At 37.0% G+C, this 20,220-nt stretch overlaps 1 protein-coding gene across 2 annotated transcripts in view; it reads left to right on the top strand.

Annotated features, from left to right (window-relative positions):
- NPSR1 (neuropeptide S receptor 1) overlaps positions 1-20,220 on the top strand; it is a 219,162-nt gene that overhangs the window by 143,182 nt on the left and 55,760 nt on the right. Inside the window, exon 3 of one of the 2 annotated variants that reach the window (XM_008061523.1) lies at positions 7,063-7,166. The exons of the other annotated variant lie outside the window; for it this stretch is intronic. Coding sequence (XP_008059714.1) covers positions 7,063-7,166 — 104 coding nt within the window. The remainder of the gene's footprint in view (positions 1-7,062; positions 7,167-20,220) is intronic. 2 annotated transcript variants of the gene reach the window in all.

Here is a 20,220-nt window from a genome sequence, read left to right as displayed (position 1 = left end):
CGCTCCAGCGATCCTTCTGCCTCAGCCTTCCAAGTAGCTGGAACTACAGGCACGTGCTACCACACCCGGCTAATTTTTTTTTTATTTATTGTAGAGATGAGGTCTCACCAAGTTGCCCAGGTGGGACTCGAACCCACTCACCTCAGCCTCCCAAAGCACAGGATTACAGGCTGAGCCACTGAGCCCGGTTTTCAATTAGATTTTTGAATTTGTTTCCATACAGGTGTACATAGTAATCTCTGATAATCTTTTGTATTCTTTGGGGTCAGTTGTGACTTCATCTTTTGCATTTCAGATTGTGTTTATCTGAACTTTTTCTCTCTCTTTCTTGGTCAGTCTAGCTAGGGGTTAGTCAATCTTGCTTATCCTTTCAAAAAACCAGCTTTTGGTTTCACTGATTTTTTTGTATTGTATTTTTGTCTTCTATGTCCCAAATTTGGGCTTTTGTTTTGGTGATCTGTATTTTTCTGCTGAAGTTAGGGTTTTGGTGGCCTTGCTTTTCCAGTTTCCCTAGGCGATTTGTTAGGCTATTAAGTTGTCATCTTTCCATTTTCTTTATGTATGCTCATAGTGATATGAATTCCCCTCTTAGTACTGTTTTCATGGTCTCCCAGAGTTTTGGTAAGATGTTTCTTTGTTTTCATTTGTTTCCAGGTATCTTTTAATCTCTGTTTTAATTTCTGTGTTAAACCAGAAGTTGTTTAGCATCATGCTGTTTAGTGTCCATGTCTTTGTGAGTTTTGCTGGAACTTTGTTAGCATTGATAATTATTTCTATTCCACTGTGGTCTGAGAAAGTGCATGGCAGAATTTCAATCTTATGGAATTAGTTTATGCTTGATTTATGGCTAAGGATGTGGTCAGTGTTAGAGTATGTTCCATGTGGTGATAAGTAGAAAGTATATTCCATGGTTGTTGGGTGGAGTGTTATGTAGGTATCAGTTAAGTCCATTTGGTCAAGCATCATGTTCAGGTTCCAGATCTCCTTGTTGATTTTTTTGTTTTGATGATCTGTGTAGGGCTTAGTGTCAATATTTGTTTTTAGTTTACCTAGAAGCTTCTTTATGAAAGTTGGTGTTCCTATTTTGGGTGCATATATGTTTAGGATAGATATTTCTTGTTGATGGATTGAACCTTTTATCATTATGCAGTGACTTTCCATATCTTTTTGAATTTTTTATAGCTTAAACGGTATTTTGTCTCATATTAAGATTGTGACTCCTGCTTTCTTTTGTGTTTCAAGTGTCCTTTCTGGTGAGATGAGTAAATGACAATATATTGTTGCCCCATGATATTTTATCCAATTTGCCAATCTATGTCTTTTCAGTGGTGCATTTATTCCATTCACATTCGTGGTAATTATTAAGATGTGAGAGTTTATCCCTGCCATGAAGTTCTTATAGAATTTGTGTTGCTGCTGTTTGTTTATTTGTTTGTTGTCTTTCTTTTAATTTTTGGGTTGATTCATGTGTGTTTTCAATCTTTTTCCTGCATTCTTGGGAAGGGTTTTGTCATTCTTTTTTTCCTTTCTTCTGTGTTTAATATGTTCTTAAGTGTTTCTTGTAGAGCTGGTCTGGAAGCAGCATAAACTCTTGGAGATTGGATGTCTGGGAAGAATTTTAATTTTCCATCACTGATGAAACTTAGCTTGGCTGGGTAGATGATTCTTGGTTGAATTTGTTTATCTCTGAAAACTTTGAAGATTGATCTCCAAGCTCTCCTAGCCTGAAGTGGTTCTGTAGATTTTGTCTGCTGCTATTGTAACTGATCTTCCCTAGTAGGTAGTCTAACCTTTCTCTCTTGCTGTCTTTAGGATTTCTTTCTTTTATACCTACTTTGTGTAAGCAAATTACTATGTGTCTAGGAGTTGATCTTCTCATTTGTTTTCTTACAGGGGTTCTCTGAATCTCTTGTGTTTGAATGTTCATGTCACTGATGAGATGAGGGAAGTTTTCTTGGATAATTTCATGGAATGTTTGTTCCAGGGTGGTCTCTGTCTCTCTATCTGACTCATGGATTCCAATTAATCTTAGTTTTAGCCTCTTGAAATAATTGCTCATCTCTTGGAGTTTTTTTCTGTCTTTTTAAGATTCTTTTCTATGTTTTTAACAGTTTGGGTTTGTTCCATTGTTTGGTCCTCAAGCTCTGAGATTCTTTCTTCTGCTTGGTTAATTCTGCTTTTTCCATGCTTATCAGTTTGTTATTTATAACATTCATTGTATGCTTTATTGCTGTTATCTCAGTTATCAACTGCTTCATTCTTTCTTCTTCTCTCTCCTTATTTATATTTATTCTCTCAATTAATATCTTGATATCTGGGTTTGTGGTTGGGGACAAGTCCTTCAGGGGGCTCTTCATTATTTGAATTCCATAGTCTGTATTCTCAATGGCTGACCTCCTTGGTGTCTGCGTGAGACTCATACTCTTCCTTTGGGTTTTCTTCATATATGTGGGTTTTCCTCTCCCTTTTTTGCCTCTTGTTTAATTCTGTTGTTCAGTGATAGGGGGATAGCTTTTATTTCTGTTTGCTCAATCTCCTATTCTTCCTTATGTAGATCTTCTGGCTTTATTCAATTCTGAAACTGGACTGGGGGTGGGGGCCTGTGGTTTTTGCAGTTTTGAGATTTGATTAAGGGAGGAGGTGTGATTCAGAAGCTATCTGCAGATCACAGTTTTCACTGACAGGTGTAGGGGCTCCCTGGAACTCATTTCTCATTGCCTTACAGTCTGTTCATGCAGTGAGGGGTCTTTGCCCCTGACTGCAAAATCAGGTAAGAAAAAAGAAAAGAATGGAAAAAGAAAAGAGGTAGATGAAAGGAAGGTGAATAGAGAAAAGATGAGGGAAAACAGACAGGCATACCAACTAACGAATAAACAGAGAAACAAGCAAAGACAGAAAAAAGTAGACAATCACACAAACAAACACAAAAATACCTTGTTGGTTTACTTTCCCTCAAAAATATCCATACACAAACAGATAATCTAAAAAAAAAAAAAAAAAAAAAACCAGAAAGAAGAAAAAAATGAAAGCTAAAACAAAAAACAAACAAAAAGAAAAATTTAGGAAAAATCCTCAGTCTGTGGCCATTGCTGTAACTCTAGGTTTCTTTTGGCTGCTCCAGGTTCCACCTTAAGAATTGGATTGGCTCTGGTCTCTAGCCCCTCCCCTCTGCTCTCAGCACAGGTTAATAAGGTTGCTCTCAGCATGAACCAGATGACCCACAGACTGCTGTGAGAGGAGGATGGATCAGATCTGGACTCGGACTCATCCTACTCATTGCTGCTGCTGTAAAGTCTCCCACTCAGATCTGACATGTCTGTGCCTGTTCCAGCATGGGGGAGGGGTGTCTGTCTCTCAGTGTCCAATGAGAGAATAAACTCTAGGTCCCAAGATGGAAGCTGGGTGGAACTGGGTGGGGCAATTCAGGTCTCTGCCTGGTTCCAGGACTGAGAAGATGGCACCAGTCAGTGTCTCATCACCAGCATAGGGGCTTTATTCCAGGTCTCCATGACCTACCTTCTCCTTGGTTCCTCCTGCTTGTGACTGGTCTGCTGCTGCAGGTGATGGTGTGGGCCAGGTGCCAGGTGGTGAGAAGCCACTGTTGTCTGCTGCCTCTTCTCAAGACAACCCCAAGAATGGCAGATGATCCCGTGCACCTGGTCTCCAATCTCAGTGTGGTGGGGGGTTGTAGTCACCTTTGGAGGAGAGCCCTAGTTGCATGAACCAGAGTCTTCCCTCAGACAGACTTTAACTCATTCACTGGCACACACACCCACTCATGCAGAGTTTATGGACACTTGCTTTTGTGGAGACTCTCACATTCTGACCAGTTTCATCACCATCTTGCCCAGAGGCTCTGATGAGTGTTAAATGTGTGATACAAGAATCACACATTGTACCCACTCCCATAGTTCCATCCACATGCCTGTGTCTCAGACCCCTATCTTCAATCTTCCAGTCCTTTTACTTTCAAGTCTCTGTCCATGCAGCTAGACTGTTGGCTATTGTGCAGAAATCTACATATGTTCTCATTTTAGGTCATTTTTTTCCCTTTCACATAAAGTGGATAATCAGGTATATTGGTTGCAGCTTCACCCATTGGAGAACTCTTCCATCTCCACTATCTTTGAAGGCTACCTCTGAATACAGATATAATGCAGTGAATAGATATTTGTGCTTTGCTGCTACATAGTGAACTAACCCATTTGTCAACCAAAATTGGACTTTTACCTCCTCTTTAGCTAGTTATGGAGAACAACCCTCCCCCCCCCCCATGAGGCTATAAATAGCTGGGGAAGGGGCACTGGTACAACACTGGTGGATGACATATAGGCACCTGGGCTACATGCTCATGCAGCCTCCTCATGCCAATCTAGACCTATGTGGGCTGATCCTAGATGTGCTGTTCCCATCGTCCAATGGACAGCTATGGGACAAGTCTGACTTTATGACTTAGTGTGTCTGACAGAATCTAGCTCATAATGGTCAGTTCCAATTACTTTTGGCTCCTCATTATCAACCATTCCACCTTGACTAAGGCTCAGAAACATTCTAGGAACCATTTCACAAAAGGTGTATAATTTTACACTACAGATGGCATGGCATTGATCCAGAACCCTAGGGGCCTGCATTCTGATTATTTCACTGAGCATCCATCAACTCCAAAATCTATCTTTTCCCACTGACACCTGCAACACCATATGGTTTGCAACACCATATGTCCCAAGTAGTAGGGTTGCTTATACTACAGCCAACATGTGCTGCAGAGCACTTCTCTGTTCCATGCCTACTCAAAGCTGTGAGATTTCCATATTGTTCAATATTTAAGACAGAGCACTATCTCTAGATTTAGAATGTGCTTCCTCCAGAACCCAAAGAGGTCTACCAGGTGTTTTGCTTCCTTTATTGAGGTGGGAACTATCAGATGATGCAATTTATCTCTTATTTGGAAATGGAAGGGAAAGTATTCCAGCAGCCCCTCTCTGCTGAACCACTAAAAACTTTACTGATGTGACATGCTCCAAAATTTTCATAGGGTTTCTCTTTTACCCTCCCGAAGTGCATATGTCTTACCAAGGCCTCTAATGTACTAGACACCTCTTGTTTGTCTCTCTCAATGACGTCATTAATGTAAATGTATTGACATTATATTCTGCATAATGGTCCAGGTTTCTTCAGACCTCTTTATTACAGTTGTTAGGAGAGTTAACATATCCCTGGACAAAACAGAGAATGAATATTATTGTCTGTTTCAGGTGAATGCCAACTCATTCTGATCTTCTTTCTGATCAAATTGGAAAAGAACACTTGCCAAATCAATACCTGCACACCACGTACCTGAGGCCTCATTAATCTGCTGTAGCAAAGATATCACGTTCAGTACTGTAGCTACAGTCAGGGATGCTAACTGTTTAATATTGTGGCAGTCTACAGTCATTCTCTAGAGTACAAACTGGTGAATTGGAGGAACTAAACTGGAGAATTGAGTACTTCCCATTTGGTTTTCCTTATCCATATTCATTGGAAACTCAATATGATGTTGCTTCAACTGCTAATTATATCAATCCCAATACTTAAATACTGGAGATGCTGGAGGAATGACTTATGAGAAGGTCTGCAGACCTAATGGACTATTTCACGCAGCCAGAATTCCATTGATTGCCTGGCCCTATAAGATTCCGCTCTAATAATGGGACCATAATGACACTTCATCTCTTTGAGTTTCATGTCAGTTCAGACCCAGTGCCTAGTAGTCCTCAATATTTCTGAGTATTTTGCTTTCCCTAGTGTACAGTCACCCAAACAAATAGCCATAGGTCTCTTTGAGGAAAGGCTAGAAGAAACATTGCATAACGTACTTGCCATAATGTTTCAAGACCTGGCTCTGTGACCACTCTCCTTACCATCCACCCTGGCTTGCAGAGCTTCTTGGTGATGCTGGTGTCTCTCTTTCTTACCAGTCCCTTCCTGATAGTCTTCAGGAATGATGTGTCCTCTGAGCCCTCCATAGAAAATAAGTATCAAATGGGTCTTCTGTCTTCTGTAACATATCTGTTACAACATGTTCACTTCCTTTAGCCTTTTTATTCTTTTCTCTAGAATGTATCAAGGCAATGTAAGTATTCCCATTTTGCTTAGGAAGAACCATAACTTCCCCCAGGCTTCTAAGAGCTACTTTAGCGATGAGTTTTCTCCCTTGTGGGGTCCTTGACAAGCTGTTATATGTAATGCTCCCCCAAAAGTGATCCCAAATCAATGAATTCTTGCATATCCAGTCTTATGTCTCAATCCCATCCATCAATCAGCAGAAAATCCCTGAAGCACTGTTTTGAGAAAGATTCTGGATCTTATAATAATAAATTAGTGATGTCTGCCATACAGGGGTGAAAAAGAGCTTTTAGACATATAACATATTTTGCCTATATAGTTTGTATAATCTATAACTACAGGATTGAGTACCAATGACCTGCCCGCAGGAGAACAAAGTTCCTGACCTTAGTGTTAGTTCCCGTAGTTTAACCAACCACATTAATTAAATTGATAGATAATAGACTTGATTTTTTCCAAGGGCAGATGTTTAAAGGGAGCAAAAGAAGAAAGCAAAGGAAACTGGATAAAGGGGAACTGAGATGTGGTGTAGGAAAATAACAAGAGGCCCAAGTTGTAAAACAATGAACACAGAGAGGGGAATTTTGAGAAGTTTTCCAATGGTAAAGATTTTGCTTATCTCATTGTTGCCCTTTCTCGACTCTCACACAGTGATGTTGTACAGCTCTGGATTACCTTAAAACTCCTCTCCTGTGACTTAAAAGGTCAACACTATGATTGGTGTGAGTCCTCTTCAGTCATTACTGAAATTCTTCGTATATTGTCACTTTTAAGTGGTAACAAGCTCCAATAATAAAAGTCAAGAAACTCCTATATTGCTTTATTTTTTTTTTCTCAGTGGCCATATGATAAATCAGGGGGGGAAAAAAAAACCTTCCCGGGAATTCATTTTTACTGTGGCATGGCTACACATTTGAAAATGACTGAATTTAAGCACTTGTGTGTTTTTATTAGACTCTTTCACAGGACTCGTCAACATCTTGACTGATATCATTTGGCGATTCACTGGAGACTTCATGGCACCTGACCTGGTTTGCCGAGTGGTCCGCTATTTGCAGGTATGTAGCATCTTCTAAATGTGATAAGATATACTGAAAACAAAGTTATCTCTTGGATTTGTCATAAGGAAAATAACGTAACACCTGGTACTCCTGTGCAACAAACACATTCCCCTAGGTAAGAGGATAAGCAAAATTTGAAAGATTTTTAAATATATTTCTTTTGCTTAAAAAAAATACACAGGTAAAGAAAAGACAAATAAGCAATAAGAATATAAAGCATTGTTTGGGCACAGTGGCTTATGCCTGTAAACCTAGCACTTTGGGAGGCAGAGGTGAGAGGATTGTCTGAGCCCAGCAGTTCAAGACCAGCCTGGGTAATTTGGCGAGACCTCATCTCTACAATATCAAAAAAATAGCCAGGCAGGTGGCACACACCTGTAGTTCCAGCTACTTGGAAGGCCGAGGCAGAAGGATTGCCTGAGCCCAGCAAACTGAGGCTGTGGTAACTGTGAGCATGACATTGCACTCTGCCTGGGTGACAAAGTGAGACTAAGATTCAAAAAAAAAAAAAAAAAAAAAAAAAAAATATATATATATATATATATATATAACACTCATATTTCAAGCCTTAAGTAAAATGTCTGAGCCAATATGAAGTTTTTGACATACTATAAATAAATAATCTCCAGAAAATGTGTCAATTATATTTACCTTTTTCTTTCTAAACTAATGCTACACTGGCTACTGTTCTTCCTTGAAAAACTTTGGGGATTTGCTAGAAAATAAGTATTTCCTATGTAATTACCACCAAATTATACTTTAAAAAACATTCATTAGCATTCTAATTTCTTTTTACCTGAATTTTCTGTTTCAATGCTTTTATATCTGGAATACTAATTACTAATTATTTTCTGAGTTTTGCCAAGATCTATCATTAGATTCAAAATATTTACACTTTGTCTGTTAATACACTTTAATGTAAGTCACATATATGCATAATATGTATATTTGAATTAAAATATTAAATATATACTTATATTACTAACAAATCATGTGTGTATAATATAGATTAAGACATTTCAAATAAGTATAAAAATAATGGATCATTTCATAACTGGTATTAGAGTTGGTGTGCACCATTTCTGAGTTCTTAAAATTTTCATTAATATATTTTTATTCTGATGTTAGTGCTTCTGGTGTAAATTTTTATAGTTTTATAGATGTATAATGCATTTCTGGAACACCTTACTCTACTAGAGTCTATTTGTTGATAGAAATTTTTAGGATCTTTGTATCTATATTCATAAGTAGGTTATAATTTTTCACTTATTTTATCCTTACATCTTGGTAATAGAGTTACTTTATCTTCAGAAAATGAATAGGGGATAGTCACAATTATAATCTTTTCTGCTCTGAACATAACCTCAAAAGTTTGGTAAGTGTAAAAGAGGCCCTACCACTTTGTAGAGCTGATATTTTCACTGGAGTAATTTTTATAAACGTATTTCAATTTCTTCTTCAGGATGTTTGCTTCCTCATAAATAAATGTTTTGAATTATTTATGGTATTAGTAATCAATTGCTGAGATACAAATTATGACAAAACTTAAAACAAAAGACTTAAAACAACAAGCATTTATTATCTCATGTTTTTTATTAGTCAAGAATTCAGAAACACCTTGACTGGGCAGATCTGGATAAAGGTTTATCACAAGATTCAATCAGATGCTCTCTAGTACCACTGTCATCAAAGGCTTCACTGGGGTGAGACAATTCTCTTCCAAGGTATATCACTCACAGCTGACAAGTTAGTGCTGGGTTTTGACAGAATACTCAATTCTTCTCCACATAGGCCTCTCCCTAGGAATTCTTTAGTATCCTCACAACATAGCAACTGGCTTCTCCAAGTAACCAAGGTGGAGGTAGCAATATGTTTTACGAACTAGTCTTTAAACCATCACCTCCACATTACTCTCTTGGTTGCACAAATCAATCTTGATTCAGTGTGGGTGGAGAGAAACCACAAAACACCAAGAGTCAAGGGTTATTAGGAATATGTTGGAGATTGACAACCATAAATCCCTTCAAATTTTTCCAAAGTAACTTGTTTTATTCCTAATTTTCAACTTGAAAATGTCTTCTTGATGTAGAAATATTCATGTTAGTAACATTTCTTTTCTTCTAACTAGATGTAAAATTTATCTTGGTGACAGGGAAAATGTCAGAGAAAGAAATTCTGATGATTCTTTCTTCCATAAAGGCAGCAAGAAAACTGGAAAAAAAAAATGTCAGAATCAAATTTTTCAGGACTCTGAAAATTAACCAAAGTCTTACAACAACCCAGGGAGAATTTATTCAAGAAAATTCCCTTAGTCTCAGTTAAAAAAAAAAAAATTAATAATAATGATAATATGCTTTGTGGAGTTTTAGCTTGCATTATTCTCATCCCCAGAATTCAGCTCTGTGGTAGTCCTGAAAATTAACAGCTCTCATTCACAGTGAAAACAAATAGTCTGGCAGCCACTGGAGAGAGCAGAACAGGGCTAGAACTCTTTCAAAGCCTCTTTCCCAAGAAATTACCATTATTTAACATGTCTGGCAGTTCTTTGGAAGACCCCCTTGCAAGGTTGTCTGTATTTTACTTAATTCAGAGCTCACACATTGTGAAAAACCTTTTTCCTCTGGTCATTTGTCAAAAACAATTATAGGCAACTGATTCACTTTGCAGATGCCTGGGGTATTGGATAATAGTTGGGGAAAACAATAGACTAACCAAAGCTTAAAAATAAGCTGGGTAATAAAATATTCATAGCAACTTTAAATATCTCTAACATATTCCTTAGACCCTAGAAGACCAAGTACATGCCCCAGACCGTGCTTATTATGAGGAAGAAATAGAATAAGACCCTAAGCCCTTACCTTTAACTGACATTGAGGCTTTGTGCAAGTGGGAACTGAAGGAAAAGGGAGAATTGTCAGTTGCCTGGCTGAGTGTCAAAATCATTCCTCCACATTCACACAGAGCCACTCTGAAATGACTGGAGGATTTATTAGTTCCAGCAATTTAAGAAAATCTCTGTTTAGGAGACATTTGCAGCATGGCAGAGTAGGAGATATTAGCTTTTATCCTCCTAAAAAAATCCACATATAGACAACTATTTATAAACTAAAATAGACCAAAGAGAGCTCAGGGGCCCATAAAAGAATCTGCAGCAACATAGTCAAGCAAATAAATAAATAATATGTACATATAAAGGATTGTGGTTGAGATTGGAATATTTTAGAGGCCAGGAAAAAGGTAAAAGGGCAAAAATTATTGATGTCAGTCACACAGCAATAACCAGCACAGCCTCCAGTAGCCCACTTCCCAGAGGACACGGACATCTTTTCCCACTGAGTAACCAATAGCCATTTCTGCCAGAGAGAAAACCTCAGGGGAAAAGACATGAATGTATACTCTTCATTCCCCAAGAAGCAGCAGCTCTGGGAATGAAGGTTGTATCCTTCCCAACTCTGTGCAAGCCCCAATCCTGGAGCCTTATCCACCCTGTGAGTGTCGACACTTCTGACCCAGACTTTGTGGCTGCTCTGAGGCCCATTCATGTTTTAAATATCACAGCCATCACCATAGTGAGCTAGTTAAGCATCCAAGTCCCCAAAGTCAAACTCTCTCTGCATGTACCTACATTCCAGGCACTGACTTTAACACCTTAGAGAGCTAAGTACCACCCAGGTCCTAGAGTCACTGTCATTCTGGGCATACTTGTGTTCCCATTCTCATCTCTATGGCTAATTCACAAGCACACTGTTACCAACATGACAACAAGGGCACCTGCACCTGGGGCAATAGCTCAGCCACAACAGAAAGATAGGCCCTGCCTCAATCCTAAAGCCACTCTAAGTCTGTACAAGGCTGTGTTCTCAGCTCTCATGTTGCTTCACGTGCATCCTTGCCTCACATAACATAGCCATTGCTGCAGAGGGGGCACCTGCACCTTGGGAATCAGTGCCATTATCACCCTAATTCGAGAGCCATAATCTCTGTGTGCCCATGCATCAGGCCTCAGTTCCATATCCCACACATGCCCATAGATCAGTTTTGTAGCCACTCCATGAGTGTTACTCATCAAACACCATGAGTGGGCTCACAAGTCAGACTTCATGCTGAGTAGAATCCCCTCAACCACAATTTTCTTGGTGGGAGAATAAGAGATCAGGAGGACCTTAGCTGTGATTGTCACCGAAGACCCATGCAACTCTTGCTGTTGATTCTGGAAGGGCAACAAAGTAAAACACCATGAAATGTGGTATGCTTGCAATTTGTTACAGAATATATGCTATATTTAAGAGATTTAAATTGTGACATCAAAAGCATAAAATGAGGGTGGTGGAGTAAAAGTACAGAGTTTTTCTTGTGATCACAGTTAAGTTCTGATCAGCTTAAAATAACCTGTTGTAACTCCAAGAGTTTCTTATAAGCCTCATGATAACCACAAACCAAAAAGCTGTGGTAGCTATACAAAAGATAAAAAGTAAGGAATGAAAGCGTACTGCTAGAGAAAATAATCTAATCACAAAAAAGATAGCAAAAGTGGAAGAAGGGAGAAAAGGATGCATACAATAACCGGAATATAATTGTCAAAATGGCAATTTAGAACTTGCATAATTGAAAGTGCAGGGGTGGGGAGGAGGAAAAAGAAGAAAGTGCAAAGATGTAAAAAAAGATATTCTATGCAAATAGAAATCAAAAGAGATCAGAATTAGTTGCACTTATATCACATAGAACAGACTTGAAATCAAAAACTGTAAAATGAGAAAAAGATCATTGTAAAATGGTAAAGGTATTATTTCATCAAGAAGAAATCACTATTACAAATATGTATGCACTCTACCTCAGATCACCTATATACACATAGCAAATATTAATATATATGAAAGGGAAGTAGACTGTAATACAATATTAGGGTTTCAAAATCCACTTCCAAAAATAGACAACCATCTATCTAGACAAAAAAATCAGTAAGGATGCATTGGATTTAAATCACCCTATAGATCAAATAGACCAAATAGACATACACAATGTTCCATCTAACAAGCAGCATAATACACATTCCTTTCAAATATACAACCAACAGTCTCCAGGATAGAGCATATATTAAACCACAAAACAAGTCATAACAAAATTAATATTGAAAAATGTCAAGTATATTTTTCAAAAACAATTATGTGAAGCTGGTTATCAATAATAGGAGGAATTTTTTAAATGTCATAAACATGTGGAAGTTAAACAACATGCTTTTGAAGAACCAGTGGGTCAAAGAAGAAATTCAAAGCAGAATTTTAAAATATCTTGACACAAATGAAAAGGAAAGCACATCATAACACAACTTATGGGATGTAGCAAGAATAGTTCTAAAAGGGAAGTTTATAGCAATAAACACAGACATAAGAAAAGAAATATTTAAAATACATAATTGAATATTACAATTCAAATACCTAGAAAAAAAAGACTAAATTAAGCCCAATGTTAGTAGAAGGTCAGAAATAATAACAATTAGAGGAGAAATAAAATAAATGGAGCTAGAAAATGACAGAAAAAAAACAACAAAATTAAGAGATGGTTTTTTGAAAAGATAAACAAAATTGATTAACTTCTAGCTAGACTATGAATAAAAAGAGATGATAAATAAAATTAGAAACAAAAGAGGAGGCAATACAACTGATAGAGAAATAAAAGGGATCATAAGAGGCTACAATAAATTATTATATGCCAAAAAATGAATAACCAGGAGGAAATGGATACAACCAACTAGACATATACAACCTATTGAGACTGAATCTTGAAGAAATAGAAAATCTGAATAGGCCAATACTAAGGATATTTCATCAGTAATAAAAAACCAAAGAAAAGGCCAGGGCCTGATGGTTTTATTGCTAAATTCTTCCAAATTTAAAGAACGAATACCAGTCCTCAAACTTTTCCCAAAAAAGTGAAGATGAGGGTACACAATCAAATTCATTTTACAAGGCCAGCAACACTCTAATACCAAAGTCAGAGAAGGATCTTACAAGAAAAGAAAAAGAGAGAAATATCCCTGATGAACATAACTGCAAAAAATTCTCAACAAAATACTAGCTAACTGATTTAATTAGAATATTAGAAGGATTATACACAATGATCAAATGAGATTTATCTCTGGAATGCAAGAATATTTTAATGTACAGACATCAATAAATGTGATATACCACATTAATAAAATGAAAGATAAAAAGCATATGATCATCCTAATAGATGTAGACAAAGTTCAAGACAAAATTCAAAATCTCAACTAATCAGGGAGAGAAGAAAGGTACCTCAACAAAATAAAGGCCGTATATGACAAGTCCACTGCTAACATAACACTCAATGGTAACAAACTGAAAGCTTTTCTTCTAAGATCAGGAACTAGATATGAATGCTCACTCTTGGTGACTCTATTAATATAGTAGTGGAGTTCTAGTCAGAGAAATAAGACAAGAGAAAGTGGTAATTAAACTGAAAAATAAAGTCGGGCTCGGTGGCTCAGCCTGTAATCCCGTGCCTTTGGGAGGCTGATGTGAGTGGATTGCCTGAGCCCGTGGGTTCGAGACCCACCTGGGCAGTGAGATCTCATCTCTACAATAAATCAAAAAATCAGTCGGGCGTGGTAGCGCATGCCTGTAACTCCAGCTACTCGGAAGGCTGAGGCGGAAGGATCGCCAGAGCCCAGCAGGTCGAGGTTGTGGTGGCTGGGAGCAGCCACTGCACTCCAGTCTGGGCGACAGAGTGAGACTCCAACTCAAAAAATAATAATAATAATAAGTTAAACTTTCTGTTTGAACATGTTTAATCATGTATGTATACAAAATGCTAAAGGCTTCACTGAAGAAACCTATTATAATTAACAAGGGAATTCACTAAAGTTAGAGGATACAAAATCAACATGCAAAAAATCAATAGTGTTTTGATACACTAATAACAAACTATCCCAAGAAGAAAATAGAAAAAAAATTTACAATCACACCAAAAAATAGAATACATAGAAATAAACTTTAACCAAGGAGGTGAAAGATTTATACACTCAAAACTAAAATATATTGATGAAATTAATTAAACAAGACACAAATTGGAAAAGTGTCCTGCTTTTATGGATAAGAAAACATAATACTGTTGTCTGTAAATTATGTCTATAAATTAAAGCAATCTACAGATTCAGCGCATTCCCTATTAAAATCCCAATGGCATGACTTGCAAAACTAGAAAAACAAATCTAAAATTTTGTGGAATCACAAAAGTCCCGAGTTGCCAATGTGATCTTGAAGAAAAACAAAGCTGGATCCCTAATGCTTCCTGATTTCAAACATATATTATGAAGCTCCAGTAATCAAGCAGTATAATACTGACATGAAGACAGGCATATAGACCAGTGAAACAGAATAGAAAATCCAGAAACAAATCCATGCATGTATGGTACACTGACTTTCAACAGTGGTGCCAAGAACATACAATGGAAAAAGAATAGTCTCTTCAATAAATGGTGTTGGGAAAACTGGGTATCCACATGCAAAAGAGTGAAACTGGACCTCTAACTTATAACACACAAAAAATCTACCCATAATTCATTAAAGAATTAAGTGTCTGATTTGAGACTATAAAAATACTAGATAAGAACATATTTCTTGATAATCACTGTAAGTAGTGATTTCTTGTATATGACACCTTAAGCTCAAGCAACAAAACCACAAATAAACAAGTGGTACAATATCAAACTAAAATGCTTATTTGCAGCAAAGAAAGCAATTAACCAACTGAAAAGGCAACATATGGAATGGCGGTAAATATTTGCAAATGATACATATGATAAAGGATTGGTATCTAAAATATTTTAGAAGCATCTATAACTCAATAACCAGAAAAGCCAATTTTTCAAAATGGACAAAAGACTTGAACTCACACTTCTTGAAAGAAGGCACACAACTGGCCACAAGGTATATGAAAAGGTGCTCAACATCACTATCAGGAAAGTACAAATTAAAACCACATAAGCTATAACCGCATACCTGTTGGAATGGCTAATATCAAAAAGATGAAGGATAGCAGATGTTGGCAAGGAGATGAAGGATAGCAAGTGCTGGCAAGGATGTGGAGAACAACAACCACAACCACAACAACAACAACAACAACAAACTCTTGCACACTGTCGTACAGTGTTGATAGGAATGTAACCTGGTACAGCCACTATGGAAAACAGCATAAAGAGCCTCTCAAAAAAATAAAACTAGAACTACCATATAATTCGGTGATTCAATTTCTGGATATATACCCAAAAGAATGAAAATCAGGATCTCAAAAAATATTTGCCCTCCCATGTTGTTTATATTGTTATTCACAATAATGAAGATATGGAACCAACCCAGATGTCCTTTGATAAATGAATGGATAAGAAAAATGTGGAATATACATTGAATAAAATATTAATCAGCCCTTAAATAAGAAAAAAAAATCGGACATTTTCAACAACATAGATGAACCTGCAGCATATTATGCTAAGTGACATAATCCATGGAAATAAAAATACTGCATGATTCTACCTATATAAAACAGTTTGGTGAAAATTGACCTTCCATATGACCTTCCATATCCCCTACTGGGAATATACCTGGAGGAACTCAAATCACTCTATGAAAAAGATATCTGCACATGCATGTTTATTGCGGCATTATTCACAATAGCAAAAACATGGAACCAACCGTGCTGCCCATAGAAAGAAGACTGAATTTTTTTTAAATGTGATACATATACACAATGGACTATTATGCAGCCAAAAAGAAGGACAAAATTATGAACTTCACAGCAACTTGGATGGACTTAGAGTCTATAATACTGAGTGATCTATCACAGAAACAAAGAACTGAGTATCACATGTTCTCACTCATAAGCAGACCTTGAACAATTATCATAATACTATAAGAAAGGGATTGGCAGTATTTGAAACTGCCAGGAGAGGTGGGGTGGGATTAGCAATCGAGGGAAACTGCCTGGGGAGTGAGGGGCACACCTCACCAACAAGGGTAACTGCATAATGAACACTTGTATACCTAACCCTAAAATGTACCCAAAATCTTTAAAATAAAAAACTAAAATAAATAAATTTTAAAAAAAGATCTTTTAGTGTCAAAACATAATAATAATAATCTAAAATAGTCAAACTCATAGAAGAGAACAAAATGGTATTCCCAGGGGAAGAGGGAAAAGGTAAATGAGTTTTTGCTCAGTGAGTATACAATCTTAGTTATGTAATATGAATAATTTTTTAGAAATCTATTGTACAAAATAATGGCTATAGTTAATAATACAATATTTTACACTAAAAATGTGTTAAGAGGATAGATCTCATGCAAGTGCTCTTATTCTAAAATAAACACACAGCAACTGAAGGAAACTTTTAGAAGTGATGGCTATGCTTATTACATTGACTGTGGTGCTGGTATCATGGACTAAGCCTATGTCCAAATGCATCAAACTGTATACATTAAACATGTACAGTTTAAAAATTTTTTTAATATATATTTTTTACTTTAAAATTGTGGGGTACAGTTAAGGGTTAGGTATACAAATATTCATTGTGCATGTACAGTTTTTAATCCCCAAATTATACCTCAATAAAACTGTTGAAATAAATACATGCATATGTCCCTAAATTAATAGCTTGATAGATAAATATATCAACAAATAAGATTGTAACTTGGAAAAAAAGAAATAAAACAAGAAAGATCCCTATATATCCCATGGGTTTTAAAGGCTAATAAAGGAGCAAGATGGCAGAAGAGGAGATCACTCACTCTTATTCCTTATCCCCTGCACAACAAAAATGTTCCATCCATCACAGACAAAGTCCATTAGTGAGAGCTTTGGGATTCAGGTAAGAGGTTTTGAAACCCCAGTGGAGCACAAGACCTAGAAGTTCTCTACACCTTTGAGAGTGTAGACTCAAACCCAGATGGCAGACCTGTCAGCCATCCTTCCATTTACAAGTTCATAAATAGCCCTGAGGAGCTTGGCTTAAAACCCTGCCTAGCCTTGAATCTGCAACCAAAACCAACTTCCAAGGGATCCAGAAGGAATCACTCATTAGTGCCTCAGTAGACAGACTTGTCTTCCTGCTGACATTTTTCTTGGCAGTGGACCTGAAAGTTGCCTTATGGTTAGGCTCCAGTTCCTCTCATCTGTGCCCCCAGCTTAATACTGCTTGTGTAAGGACCAGGAGGAAGGCCTATCCATATCTCATAGACTAAGAGTTACTTGTCTGCCTGAACCTCCACTCCACAGCAGATTCTAAGGGAGGCTAGTCCCTCTCAGCATTTGAGAAACTATCCCACCTATGTTGAAAATTGCAAGAAGACACATGCCCTTCTGGACTACCGGGGAAGGCTCACTGGCCTCTGTTTTATGGCAGATCCCAGAGCAGCCCAATCTTGTCTCCAGCCCCTCTCAATGCAGTCAAGGAACTGTGGGTTCCCTTGGCAGATAACCACTGAGAGACATGTTTGTCTAGACCACTAGGACAGGCTTCTTGGCTCAGAACCTGGATCAGCTCTCCCACACAGTCACAGTACATTCTCTGGATCTTCCTTAGGTCCCTCTAGCCTGTGACACCATGCCAACCTCAGTGCCATGACTTTCAGAAACCTTGGGTTTATAGTAACCTCTAGTGCCGAAATGGCTGTAGTAGTCATGGGTTTGGGGAACACAATACAGAGCTTAGGGTGTCAGGAAAGGCATACTGAAGAAGAAAGGGCACAATCAAAGCCAGACTGTAAAGACAGAAGTGAATACCCAAATCTTCACTTTGTACTCACTGACATATGTTCACGAGGAAAGCATCAAGAACAAGCAGGGAAATATGACCTCACCAAAGGGACAAAATAAGGTTCCAGTGACTGACCCTAAAGGGATGGAGATTTGTAAACTGTCGAAGAATTCTAAATAACTGTTTTAAGGAATCTCAGCATACTTCAATAACACACAGAAACAATTCAGTATTTGTTCAGACATTTAACAGAGAGATTGAAATAATAAAAAAAAAAAAACCAGAAATTCTGGAATTGCAAAACACAATGAATGAAATTTTTAAATTCAATAGAGAGCATCAACAGCAGGATTGATCAAACAGAAGAAAAAATATGTAAACAAAAAAAAAAGATTATTTGAAAATATACAGTCAGAAAAAAAGAAAAGAATAAAAAGGGATAACGGAAATGAAAAGGTTACGGAATAACATCAAAAGAGCAAATGTACAAGTCATTGGACGTTAAGAAGGAGTAGAGAAAAACAAAGGGATAGAAAGTTTATTTAAGAAATAATCAGTGGCTAGGTATGGTGGCTCATACTTGTAATCCCAGTGCTTTGAGAGGCTAACACAGGAGGACTGCTTGAAGCCCAGAGTCTGAGAACAGCTTAGACAATATAGCAAGACTCATGTCTCTACAATTTTTTAAAAAATAGCTAGGTATGGTAGTGTTTGCCTACAGTGCTAGCTACTGGGAAAGCTGAGGCAGAAGGATTGCTTGAGTCTGTAAGTTTGAGGCTGCAGTGAGCTATTAGTGCACCACTGCACTTCAACCTGGGTGGCAGTGAGATCTTGTTTCAAGAAAAAACACAGACAATTTTTCAGACCTGGAGAAAGATACAAATATACAGGTACAGGAAGGTCAAATGTTACCAGTCAGATTCATTCCAAATAAGACTACCCTCAAGACAGTTTTTGTTTAATACATTAAAGGTAAAGACAAATAAAAATTCTGAAAGCATCAAGAGAAAAGAAGCAAATGATCTATAAGGAACTTCCAATACACCTAGCAGCAAACTTCTCAGCAGGCACCTTACAGGCCAAAAGAGAGTAAGAAGAAATATTCAGAGTGCTAGAGAAAAAAGTAAACTGCCAACCAAGAATACTATACCCAGAAAGTCCATCCTGTGGAAATGAAGAAGAGATAAAGACTTTCCTAGAGAAACAAATGATGATAGAATTCATCACCATCAGGCCTTCCTTACCAGAAATACTAAAGGGAGTTTCCAACCTAGTTCCAGCTACTCGGAAGGCTGAGATGGAAAGATCGCTGGAGCCCAGCAGGTTGAGGCTGCGGTGGCCAGGAGCAGCCACTGCACTCTAGTCTGGGCGACAGAGTGAGACTCCAACTCAAAACAAAAAAAAGAAAAAGAATGCTAATAAATAACACAAAATAATTTAAAGGTATAAAACCCACTGGTAAAAGTAAACTTTCAGTCAAATTCAGAATATTCTAAAAATATAATGATGGGATATAAACCCCTTATGTTTTTACTATGAAATGTAAAAGATAAAACTATTAATAATAATAACTATAATAATTTGTTTATATATGCAATAAAAAATAAGGTAAATTGTGACATCAATAATTCAAAATGTTGGGGGATGGAGTTAAAGTGTAGATATTTGAGAGTTGTTTCAATGTAATTGAAGTTGTTATCTACTTAATATAACCTGTTATAACTATACAATGTTTTTTGTAAGCCTCATGGTAACCACAGATCAAAAAACCTGCAATTGATGCATTAAAAATTAAAAATGAAGGAATCAATCAGACAACTAGGAAAAATAACAGGGAAAATAGGAAAGAAGGAAGAATTATTGGATATACAAAGCAATGAGAAAAAATTAACAAAATGGCAATAGTAGTTCTTTTCTGTCAAAAATTAAATGTCAAATGGATTATATTTTCTGATAAAAATATGTAGGGTGGCCAAATGAATAAAAATAAAAACCCAGCTATATGCTGCCTACAAAAGCCTCATTTTACCTGTAAGGACACATAAAATGAAAACAAACAGATGGAAAAGTATATTTCACACAAATGGAAACTATAAGAGAGCAGAAGTAGCTATATTATATCAGATAAAATGAACTTTAAATTTTAAAAAACCTTAAAGAGACAAAGAAGATCATTATATAATGATGAAGGGTCAACTCAACAAGAAGATATAAGAATTATAAATATATACACACCCAACATTAAAATACTTAAATATATCATTCAAATATTTATAAAAGTAG

This window comes from Carlito syrichta, unplaced genomic scaffold (genome assembly GCF_000164805.1).
Source record: "Carlito syrichta isolate Samal-C Ts95f unplaced genomic scaffold, Tarsius_syrichta-2.0.1 Scaffold305309, whole genome shotgun sequence".
Taxonomy (NCBI): Eukaryota; Metazoa; Chordata; class Mammalia; order Primates; family Tarsiidae; genus Carlito; species Carlito syrichta.
The sequence above is the reverse complement of the archived record's forward strand: the minus strand, read 5'-3'. Positions and strand labels throughout refer to the sequence as shown.